We start from the raw sequence: 12929 nt of genomic DNA, 5'->3' as shown, positions 1-12929 counted from the left end.
GCGGTGATCTGTCCCCAAGGAATATGAATATTTGTTTAGTAATCTGAAACGGAAAAGAGAGAAACAATAATGTAAAAAAATATATCGTAGATGATGTGATAAAGAATCATAAAAATATCCAACTTTATTAATAGAAGTATAAATACCACCACCATATATTGTCGCCGCTACGATTACTAGCGCCGATCGATAAATAACGAATAATAAAATGTAGAATCAGAGTAGTAGAGATTTAACATGAAATATATTTTTTTTATATTTTAAGCCAGCTAAAAGTAATTTTTAATGAACATAAGTTATGCAAGGAAGCACATTATGTCTTAACCTACCCCTGGAAAGAACTTACCTGTGATAGTTCATATGTGATCTATTTGTGTCACATATATATATGCCAACCCCGAAACTGAAAGAAATATAAGAGGCTTAAAACTTTTTAAATAGAACTGCTTTTATGATTATTCAAAAATAGATTGGTGCAAATTCTCCATACGTGACCATACGTAGCCAGCTGAAATAGTATGTATGAGCTGTAGACTATCGTACAAAAAAAAAGTTTAGGAAGCAATTCAAACCAACAAAAAGAAACAAGACATAAGGTTTTTTAGACTTTAGAAGTGTCGCTTTTATACACTTAGCGATATCTACATTAAGTTTATAGCACTCACAAAAGAACAATTGCGGTGAACAAACCATTTAAATTAATTTATTAGTACTGTGCCCGCGACTTCGTCCGCATGGAATCTAACAAAAAGTTACTGTTCAGTTCGCAGAATTGTAAAATTAATTTCAAAAACAATAGTAGCCTCAGTTACTCTTTATTACACCAGCTATCTGCCTGTGAATGTCTCGTCAAAATTGGTCCAGCCGTTTCAGAGATTAGCCGGAACAAACAGACAGACAGACAAAAATTATAAAAAAATGTTATTTTGGTATATGTACCGTATATATCCATATCCATACGCATTTAGTAAAAAGCGTCTATTTTAATATTACAAACAGACACTCTAATTTTATTTATTTGTATAGATATATAATATAATAATGTAAAAAATACTTGCTTACAAACCTGTAAGCCGTTATAAGTTGTTTGAAGTGATTCTTCATTGTTATGAAAGGGCGGATATAGAAAAAGGGTTAGTTTCAAGTACGCAAAATCAAGTCTTGACCAACGCGATAACGAAACACGCACTTATACTTTGTACAATTTTCCACAAATACAATAATTTGTTCTTTAAGAATCATATTTTTGCAGTTCGAGACGATCCTTTTATTTATATTTTTCTTTTTTTTAAAACATATAAATTATGCGCGATATTATTATTTACTTGAGAGCAAAGTAAAAAGTAGACGTAAATATATGCAACAATGTATTCACAAAATTTCCACAGTAACTGAAAATAAATAATAAATGTACTCATAACGAATATGTGATCTATTTTTAAAGACAAAAAGCATAATTAAGAGAAAGTAAATTAATAGTTATATATTTTTCCTAATATTCATTTTTCAATCAATTCTTCGTTGTATGGCTTTTAGCTGTGTCGATTCAATGTGTCAATAACACATGACTTCGCCAATATCATGTGGAGTGGAGAGGACATAATGGAAATTATTCGGTGCGGCTGAGAATCCAAACTCAGAAAAATAATCAGATGATATTTGTTTTTAATCGCAGCTTAAACATTAAAGTTACGTCACAGAGTCAAAGCTCTGCCACGTGAACCTTGATATATCATTAAGATAAGTGGGCTTACTCCCTTATTGAAAGGGCAACGAACCTAGCGGAATGTTAAACTAATAGCCCATTACCCTTTTTCTTCAGAACAAAAGATTCTTTTAATGGAATTACTTCACACTAGTATTTACCGAGACTAACCTCTTGCTTTTACTTCTTTTGATTTACGCTACATTTCGTGTTAGCAGTTTAATGACTACAAAGTTTGAGCTTGTGTTTGCTTTTTAAAGCATGTTTTTGTAGAATTATCGACCTTCTTGAAGAGTAGTTTCAATTTCTAAATTGTATTAATTAATAGATCAATCTAGTTGACTTCAATTAATGATTCTACTTATTGTTTGTTAGTTTAGTCCACACGCTTAGTAAAAAAATATTGCGAACAAATAAATAACTTACATTTATTAAAGTATTGACACAATTCAAGTATTCTGAAGAAAAGTGACACTACTTAAACAGCTATGCTCCCAATTTTGTGATTACGCAAAATCGCAACTTTTATAGACAACAATTCATGTAATAAGAACAATTTATAACTTTATTGTTGCTCTTAATTAATTGTAGGTACTTCTAGTTACTAATAAATCTAAAAGATATTTTATACGTTATTACTAAGAAGATTTTAGGATTATGTGAAAACAATGTTCAGTTTTTCTAATATTTTTCTATTTTTAACGCTAACAGTTTTTCCACTTTTATTTAATGAGATAAAAAGAAAAATAAGATTAATTAATCATACAAGTTTTAAAAAATGTATTCTAAAGCCTCAAATTAACGTACAGCTCCGGGTTAAAAACAGTTTATGTCATAAGTGCAAAGCTCCGGTATAACGAGTAGTTTTTAAATTTTAATTTTTTCCCTTTTTCAATTTTACAATGTAAAAGTAATATCTTTCAAATGCGTTGCGTCTGTTCAATAACAGAAACAGAATTGGGTGAAATCATTGAAAATGCTTCACCTCGATTTGCGCTGTCTGATCCAATTTTCGAAGCAAATATTCAATTTTCTAAATCGTACATAATAGTTTTCCTCGAAGAATATTGTTACTAGACATAAATAGACCCGGAAAATGTTCTCATATTCTTCACGAGTCAATTGTAAAATTATGGCATATGCGCGGGAATTTTTTGTATGCGCGTAATTCAGCGTTATGGGGTGCTGAAACGTCAGTTCACGGGACGCTGTACGACCGGTCGGACAGCATGTCGCGACGTCGGCGTCGCGTCGCCTTCCGCGACTACATACCGCTGGATATACATGCTATGGCAAAGGTATGCCTTGCTATTCCACGTATTCGCTCAAGAAAAAAGTTTTTAATAAAGGCATAATTAACAAAATTATTACCAACCAACCGCACAATTCGAAAATAATAGAAGTGTTTTGTTATGAATACGACTGTTTTTATTGTTCTCAAGTAAGCCGTCTCATTACTACTTGTGTATCATTTTATTGTTCTATATACACATAATACACAAGGCAATTGTTATTTGTTTTTATCTTTTGATATAAATAGCATTAGTTCACTAACAAACAATTTTATCATATTTCCAGTATTGTAAACAAAAACCAAGAACAATGATTCATATAGTATCAGATGTAAAAAATGGTAATAAATCCATTCTAAGTTACATTTCAATTTACTTCTAAAGCTCAATAGAGATGTCAAGCGCCTTCACATAAGAGAGAAGCAATTGAGCATTCCTAATAAATTGTGAAAGATAAAGTTATAATGACTCGATAAATCACTACATAGTCAAACAAAGTCGCTTCCCACTGTCTGTATTCTTAGATCTTTAGAACTACTCAACGGTTTTCTTCAGTAAATAGAGTGATTCTAGAGGAAGGTTATAATATAGTAAAGGAACACTGATCGTTTTAGAGGTTTCTAATGTCATGTCGTAAATAAACACATTGTTTGCGCTTAAATTGCAAATATTTATTTTACATTAAAATGTAAAATATATGTATATTCAGTATCAGCATTGCACCATAATAAATAAGTAGAATATAAAATGATACATATGAATTTTAATTTATTATTTTAAATCACCAATATATTAAGCAAAATCATTAAATTTGTTCAGCTTCTTTTATACATTCTTATTTAGTACTTTTGTCATAGTCATTGTAGTTGTGTTAAATATAAAAAAAGTTTTTAAGATACATTAGGAGTTTTTAAAACTTAAAAATTAAAAAAAATAATACCTTGTTTTACAGCTTTAATAAATACAAGGAAAAGTTCTGTAGTAAACCGTATCTATGAATTACAAAATATAATAAATAATTAAAATATGAAGTCAATTAACGAGCACACACGATTCTGTTTTCAAATATTTCCAGATTATATAAATCAAATTTTTAATTTCTTCGCATAATTCTTATTAAAATCTTAAATATTACAAAAACAAAATGGCATTTTAAGGTATAAGATAGTAACGTTGAGTTTGTTTTTATAGAGCCAAGGGTGAGAATACACAGATCTCTATGTAAACAAAGTTTCAACATTTACATATACTCGAAGTAGCGAACTTCCATTCATGTATGTCCAATGTCTCAGATTAATATTATACACGATCTGACCATAACTATGTTTGCGATCTGTTAAGTTAAAGTTATAAAAGGTATTCTCGGATTCAATAATATACATAATTTGTATAATATACATATTTGTATTATTAAATTATAGTTGCATATAATTTGTTCATTACATGAGTCATAGAATTGGGAATAGAATTGATAACTGAGTCTTTAGTTACCAAGTTTACGGTCGTTGTTGTGTAGCTGTCGATTTATACGAACTTATTTAAATATTGCTTTTTAATTGTAAGCTCTTGCTCAATGTCTTTTTAATATACATTTTTAACATATTTTTAGCAACATATTATTTATTTGTTTGATTTAAAGATAGTGTAACATTGTTTGAAACAAATAAATAAAGAATAGGTTACTAAAAATACGTTAAAAGTCAAGTACCTACTTATTTAAAAACAGTACGAAAAAATCTACAAAGAAAGCCTTATACCTAAATTGCGAAATCATCAATGATTCTATAAGCTCTTAATATTGATGAGAGCTGTTTTTCAATCTTTAAGAGGAGCTGGTTATTATACATTTTTGACCTCTTTATAGTAACGAAGAAAGGAATAAGTATCAAGTGGCAGCTTTTCTTCTTTTATTTATATTTAAATGAATCACTTATAATAGTGATTTTTCTAAATAGATTTTCAAGAATGATTTTGAAATATTTTTATTAATTATCAACCATTTATGCTTTATTTCAGACAGTAGCTATCTAGCTGATTCTAAACTATGTCATGCAAAAATAGCAGCGAAAATCAATCGAATCGTGGAGACTCTTGATCATCCCTCGCCCTTCAGTCTGATCGCGGTCTCCCGCTGCCCCACACTTTGCTTCATATTTTATGATCTTTATCGTTCTTGTTGAAGAATAGTTGCAATTAATGCTCTTAGGACACCTACGACTAAGTAATTGTAAACTTCTTAATATCGTCTTTATCCTTGAGTGCTTATTAATTTTCTTTCCTGCATGTAACGTGTTTCTGATGTCATGTGAATGCACGTGTTATTGTTAAGATTTATAATTTTGTTCAATTAAAGAATATTACGAATGTTATTTTTATTTTTCATTGTTGGTGATGTCCCAGGAGTTCGAGGAGGAGGGTGGACGTTCTAGACGACACTCATCGCCATGTAATTCGAGGGAGGGCAGCACAACAGCCCTACACACGCAACATTACGACGATACTGTAAGTAAAGATGTTTATTACATTCTAATAATCGTGTTATTATTATGAAATCAGAGTTATCATTATTTTTATTATCTGTTATGGATAAAAGCATGTGCGTACATATTTTACCGTTTAGAGGTAGATGTAACTAAAAAAAACGGTATATTTATTGGTAACTCACGTCTTGTAATAAAATTGTCTTAGAAAGTGTTTAAATAACAGTACACAGAAATATGATTATTAATTAATATTCCGGTTATTAAAGTAAGATGTCACTTCTTAAAAATGTATTTTATGATTTACTTTGTTTGGAACGAGATTTTTTATGTTACCACTTAAAATACAGTTGTTAAGTGAACACAAATCTTATAATTTATCACGAATAAGCGTCACCTATGTGGTCGACAGTATGTATAAATTCGCTGGCGTTGAGCCAGCTATCTAACATTCACTCTCATTTCCAGAAGTTCTATATACCACTGTTACCTAATTCATCTCTGCATCCATTTGCGGTTTTTTTTCTAATCGGAAAAATACCATGGCTAAAACGCTGAATTGAAAAAAAAAAATTGTTCTACTTGTAAAAGTTTGTATACGTAGGGATGTTATGACCAGGATAGATTCAATGAAAATGTAAAAGAATGGAAGCGTAAGGACACTTATGTTTAATTTTGAAATAAATAATACCTTTTGACCCACACATAAAAAAAAACATATCTCTTACGTAACATTATATTATGATTCATTTAAGTGGGGCTTTTTTTAACTGTTGAAAATTTTTTTTACGAGGTTTACATTCCTAGTAAATCACATTCCGAATAAGCGCTGATTACAAATGTGATTTTTATTTTGAAAAAGCTATCAAAAACTTTTTCTGCTTTTCAGTTTTTCTCCTGTTTCCTATTTTAAATTTGAGTCGACAAACATCCTTCATTAGTTAGATTAACTGTTGTATCTAAAAACATGTTTATTTATAGTTTTCTGCTTAGTGTAGCCAATAAAATTGGTTAAGACGACGTTCACTTTTTACTACTGAGTTCGTTTGACCTTCCTTATAAAAGGTATATCAAGTTTCGTTATTATTCATATATTTTATTTGAGTAAAAGATATGACTGTATCTAAGAAAAAACGGATTTGAAAACAAGCTACTCTATGTTTATTAAAACAAAAAAAAAACAGTTTTTTTTAAATAATTGTTACCTGAAACTTAGAAATAAATTGATAATTTACGTAAAGAAACGCGTTTTCTTTATCACCATAAAAATAAATAATTACACTTTATATGTAGAATTTAAAAAAAAACATAACATGTTTATTTTACATGTAATCTTTGATCACGTTACATGAAAAGAGGATTTAAGTATACATATAGACTATGGGAAAAAGGAAAATAAAAATGAAAGTATTCAAAATATTTATTTTACTGTAAGTTTATAAAACTAGTCTTATTATAATTTAATATTAATTTATCAGTCTTACAAACTATATAACTTTTAATTTAAGTCAGATATATTCAATAGCATCAGTTTAAATTGTTATATATTTCATTACAAATAAAAAAATTAAGCTTATTGGAAGTATTTGAAGCTGTAATGCTTTCCATAATTATTTAAAAATAATTGAAAAAAATACCTTTAATTTTTGATGTGATCTGGCATGGATAATCTTTGAAAAACCTTCACAAAATATACATACTTATAATACTCATAATCACAAAACATAGATACTTACTTATAATAATCATAATGATTCATGCTTATCCTAACAATACTTAATGGTAAATCTAAGTTGTCAATAAGTACATGACCGTTACAAACTTTACGAACCGTTAAGAATTAATCTTAAAATGCGTACAACATCGTCAATTTTTTTTTACTCCTCATTAAAGAGGAAGTCTAATTATCAAAAACAAAAAAAAAACTCAGATGGTCAATATACAGATGAATGGAGAACCTCATGTTATATAATATATGTTGTTATGTTACCTATGCTTCAATTATTTTGTTACAGATTACGATAATCCAAGGGATACAAATAATTATTAATTTTAGAAAATATTGACATGAAAAACATTTTTAAGTTGTTTTTCATATAAGTCCACCATCTGTTATGTTTTTCCTAACAAAATAACCCTTTGTAATGCGCTTATTTTTATTTATCTAGTGGTATAAATTAGTATGCAAAAGTTAAATTAAGGTACTCGTGTTCATCGGTCATAGTTTTTCTTGCAATGTTCTCCTTAACTCCTCTGTGGCCTTCGCTAAGTCCTTGTTTTCATGGTGACGCCTACCCTTGCCACTCAAGTCTCCACATTCTTCTAAATAGTCTTTTGGAGGCTCCGCGGGGTACTTTCGTTCAAACTTAGGTCGCGGTATTCTAACTCGTTTAACGTCGCCCAACCAGCTCTCCATCTTTTTGATTCTATGCCAACAATTATCACTAAGGGAATCAGGAGCAACTGTACCTGGAAATAAAAATTTATTGGTATTAAAAAAAAAGAAATATGTTGTATGTTGTATATATGTTATAAATAAATAAATAAATATATATAGTGGAATTGAACAAAAAAGTAATTGTTCAGTTCACAGATATAAAATAAATAAATTTCTAAAATAAAAGTAGCCTGAGTTAGTCTTTACTACATCAGCTATGCCTGTGGAAGTCCCGTCAAAATCGCTCCAGCCGTTTCAGAGATAAGCCGGAACAAACAGACAGACAGACAATAATTGCAAAAAATGTTATTTTGGTATATGTACTGTATATACATCCATATACATTTAATAAAAATCGGTTATTTTAATATTACAAACAGACACTTCAATTTTGTTTATTTGTATAGATAAAAATAATCATGATTACTATAAAAATTATATCGATCATGAAAATTCTTTCACTAACAGAAAGCTACACTATTCAGGAGTGATATAGGCTATATTTGATTGTTATTGAACAAAACAATCATTGAAAAATAATAGTATATGTAAATCAAGTCGGAGAAATGTGAGCGAGATGAAAACTTCACTGTATATTTGCATCGCTAAAATAACTAACGCCCAACGAAGTGTGTACGGGCCGGCTAGTCATTTATAAACTACATTATAGAAATATGTTATACATTCGAACAAACATCAGGTAGCTTAACAATAGCAATACTAATTTTTAATAAAACTTTATCCGTTATTATAAACGAATGACGTGTACTGCAATGCTCTTATATTGTCGTGTTGTCACATTTTTATCGTTTTTTATATCGTGGATATGTCTATAAATGGATTTATACGCAACATTCAGAGTCACTTAACTATCGTATATTAAGTATCTTGGACTCACAAAAGGCTTCATTTTAGGCTTGTATTGAGTAAGATGGGATAGCGGTCAGCAAAAATTGTGAAACCCGATTGCAAAGCTAAATATAAGTTACGTTACGCAGGCGCCAGCGCAGCGAGCGTGGGTGCCACTGCCAATGTAGCCAATTGGTTATCACAATGAAACATGGTTTGTTGCCAACAGCTATTGTCAGTGCTATTGTTTCTACAGATCATGTCGCTTTATTTAGGTTAAACAAAATTAATTCAATAACGAATTGTTTTTCGCAATTTCAAACCGAGGGATATTGCCCGCCCTACTTAAAATGTAAGTTCGCAAAATAAATAAATGCTTTAAAATACTTCAAACCGATTGAAAATTTTATATTTGACTTTGAAAAATACAGTAATTAACTAAGCGCTTAACGATAAATAAATCGACAAGTAAATAATTGCGGTGTTTCGAAATATAACTCAGATTAGGTAATTCAGACGTTAAAACTTAAATCTTGCATCAGTAAAATATTAGCTAATTTATCACTGTTCGGGCATCACGAGCTAAAACAAAGAATTTTAATACACGATTTACTTTCTCCAGAGAAAGTGTTGCTAAATATGTCGACTTTATTTTATTTGTCGCTTTCGAAAATCACAAATCATGTAATCGAAACTGCTAATTGTAGAAATATAACTTCTTATAATTTTTCGTAACCGTTTTGTAAATTAATTATATTGTTATAAAAATAAACGAATATGTTTAGGCGCATTCGCAAACAAATTCAATTACAGATAATACGATCACACTAAATTGCTGGTTTTTATAGGGCTGTTAAAATTAATGACTATACTATTATACGTCTTACAATGGGCCCGGGTTCATTGTTTTATTTCCGGACTTGTATACAGTGCAGATCTTTCGGTTAGTACCTTATTTGCCTTATGAAAACATATCACATTGCTTGTTACAATTGATTCTATGCAAATTATAATACAGAAGTATGAATCAACTCATTTACTTTTCAATGAATATTCATGTACTTATCTTTGTATTGAAAAAGATACTTTTTATAAGATCAGAGATAACAACGACTATTATCGATATATAAAACCAATGATTACTTTAATCGCTAATTTGATTATACGATTACAGCAACCACGTTTTCGGGGTTTGCTTTTTACTTTCGTACGTGTACGAAAATTGTTTACGAGTATATGTTGTTCTAGATTTTAGATTCCAATGATATTCTGAAGTTAGACTGATCACAACACCTTTATGAGAGCACTTAAAATGTTGAATAAATTCACTACTTAGTAGACAAGGAACTAAAAAATCTGTCATTCGGCGATAATGTCGTAATCGTGAAAGCAGGTTATCTGTGAGAGAGTACGAGTGAGTAGTCATTGTACGTACTGGTTTAGTTAAAGCGTGACTCAGGGTCGGAGACACAACCTTTGTGAGAACAATCACGACATTTTAATATGCAAATAAGTTTTATTATGACTAAGATAATTGTTGAAATAATTATTAAAATTACCATTATGAAGATTTACTAATCTTCATAATGGTAATTATTAATGCAGTTTTTATTTAACTGAAAGACAATATTTAATTGGTACTTGTTTATAATAATTGAAGAATATAGTAATTATTACCTTATTAATATAAACAAAAGTGAGTGATATTAGCAAAACAATTAAAAAACTGAAATGGAACTGAATCGGACATATTATGAGAACAAATAAGGAAAAATGGACCAAAAATATTATGGAGTGGTACCCTAGAAATGGAAAGAGGCAAAGAGGGCGTCCAATAAAAAGGTGGGATGACGATCTACCAAAAGGATGGAGAAGATTAGCTCGTGAAAGAAAAGTGTGGGAGCAACTAGGGGAGGCCTATGTCGAAGGACAACCTGACAAAAGAACCGGTTACTAAAATAGTAAAAAACTAAAATTGTGTAGTGCTTGTTGGTCAGTGAATAAAGGCTTTATTTATTTATTATTTATTTATTTAATATAAACAGAATGTTAAAAATCTATTTGATCATATAATATGTACCAAGATGTTAAAAACATGGAATGCAAAGTTGATAATGTCCTTGAATATTTAATTAAAACAAAAAATGAGTTTAACGTAATTGAACTAAAAACGACCGCTTTGGTATAATGGAGCGTGTGCCGTGTCGGCGGCGCCTAAACTCAGACGGTCACGAGAATCTCGGAAGCTATATTTAGGTTTATTTGTGGGTCTCCCCACCGTGCCTCGGAGAGCACGTTAAGCTAAAGATCCCGGTTGTTATCATATACACCTGTTAGAGGTCGTTACTCATAGTAGGCTCTGATCCTTCTCCTACATGGAGAAAGAGACCTATGCTCAACAGGGCCTCGCCTTGCCTACGGTAAGCTGTGTGGCTACGGCAGTCAAGAATATCGCCACCTCCTCTCTTCCTGTGACCGTCGTAAGAGGCGATTAAGGCATAACACATATTCCACTACCACCTTGGAACTTAAAAAGCCGACCGATGGCGGGATAACCATCCAACTGCTGGTTTTGAAACACACAGGTCGAAGACGGGCAGCAGCGTCTTCAGTGCGATAAAGCCAGCTCTGCGGTCACCAACCTGCCTGCCCAGCGTGGTGACAGTGGGCAACACACATGAGTTCACGCCATTTTGGCGCAAACTTGAGGCACTATTCCTATATGTATAAGAAAGGAAATGTCCTGTTTTTTATTATTTAATTTTAAAATGTATATTTCACCGTACAAAATCAAAATCAAAAACAGCTTTATTCAAATAGCCCCCTGAGCACTTTCGAATCGTCATTTTACAATTTAAAACTTTAAAAATAAATTATTATATTTGTAAAAAGTAAAGCCACCACTGATTCGGAATGTAGATTCTGCAGACGAGAATCTGCAAAAAACTCCGCAGTTACTCTTTTAAAAAATAAAATATATATACATAAACTATTTTTTAGTACAAAATTAATAAGATATTGCATAAAATACAGCGTCACTAAGTCCACACATCTTTATTATCTATGTAATCCTGCACCGAATAATACGCTTTATCTATTAATTTTTTTTAAATAAAAACTTTGAATTTATGTTGAGACCATCCCAAAATTATTTGGGGGATTTTACTGACGTTTACTTTGCGCAGTCGAAAACTTGGAGTTACAATTTTGTTATTCCTGCTCGTGTTTACAATACGATTAATTACTATTTTTTTCAAAACAATGAATATTCAGTTGAATATACATAATATTGTTATAAATAAATTTATGATTCATTCGGCATAGTATAACATACCCACATATATGATATTTAAATTTCCAGGAAAGAAGTGACGGTTCCAGTGCGTTCGTTTGGATGCTTACTAAATTTTATTTGGAATATACTGGTCCGATTTTTGTTAATGTTTATGTCCCGTTAAGTTAAAGTTCACAGATGCAAATGAAATCGGATGGATTGTTTAATGATATTATAATAACAAAATCTGGTATTTCTTCGCATGAGAGGAGCAAGACGTGCCGGAAGTAGACCTCGCGTGCGCTGCGCAGGCGCTTCCGATTATAGTAATGGGAAAATATTAATAATAGAAAGTATTTTTTACATTTCTCCTATTGTCTGGGTATTATTTTCGTTGAGAATATTTTTTATTAATTAATGCGTTTTGTTATATAATAACATTAAATAACAGTAAAATTAAAATTCATTTTGTTTCATTGTGTAAAATCGCCTTGATTATTTAATAATTATTCAATAATTTAAGATTCAAACACAATAAGCTAAAATTAACATTTAATCATTTCAACTGATTTCAATTGAAAAAAAAATGCGAGAATTTTTATCAAATTTCCCAATTGTTACAATCGACAATAAGATAATTATAATTAATCTTGCGTAATCATATTTTTATATCATGAAATAAACACGGTCAACTACGAGCCAGATTCACTTGTTTTTAATCAGACCGTTAATCCTAAGATAAAAGGTAAAATATATGCGTTTTGAACAATGAGTTTTATATTGTAAATATCGATTCACAAACAATTTTTGTCAGAGCTTAGCAAATTTGGTAACACCAATAGATAAAAAAATCTACCGATACCCCCAATATATGATAGCAATTCTTATATCC

General features: G+C 30.4%; 1 protein-coding gene and 2 long non-coding RNA genes across 3 annotated transcripts in view; 2 read left to right on the top strand and 1 right to left on the bottom strand.

Annotated features, from left to right (window-relative positions):
* The window catches only part of LOC123669584 (whirlin), a 99373-nt gene that overhangs the window by 55418 nt on the left and 31026 nt on the right, over positions 1 to 12929 (top strand). The window contains exon 14 of the mRNA XM_045603184.1: positions 5398 to 5499. Within this exon, the coding sequence (XP_045459140.1) occupies positions 5398 to 5499 (102 nt within the window). The remainder of the gene's footprint in view (positions 1 to 5397; positions 5500 to 12929) is intronic.
* The window catches only part of LOC123669586, a 68573-nt gene that overhangs the window by 47344 nt on the left and 8300 nt on the right, over positions 1 to 12929 (bottom strand). The window lies entirely within an intron of this gene.
* Positions 8983 to 12499, top strand: LOC123669587. The gene is made up of 2 exons (XR_006745775.1): positions 8983 to 9115; positions 12125 to 12499. It is a non-coding gene; the product is annotated as an uncharacterized LOC123669587 (long non-coding RNA).

Source organism: Melitaea cinxia, chromosome 3 (genome assembly GCF_905220565.1).
Source record: "Melitaea cinxia chromosome 3, ilMelCinx1.1, whole genome shotgun sequence".
Lineage (NCBI taxonomy): Eukaryota > Metazoa > Arthropoda > Insecta > Lepidoptera > Nymphalidae > Melitaea > Melitaea cinxia.
This window is presented reverse-complemented; position numbering and strand designations above follow the sequence as displayed.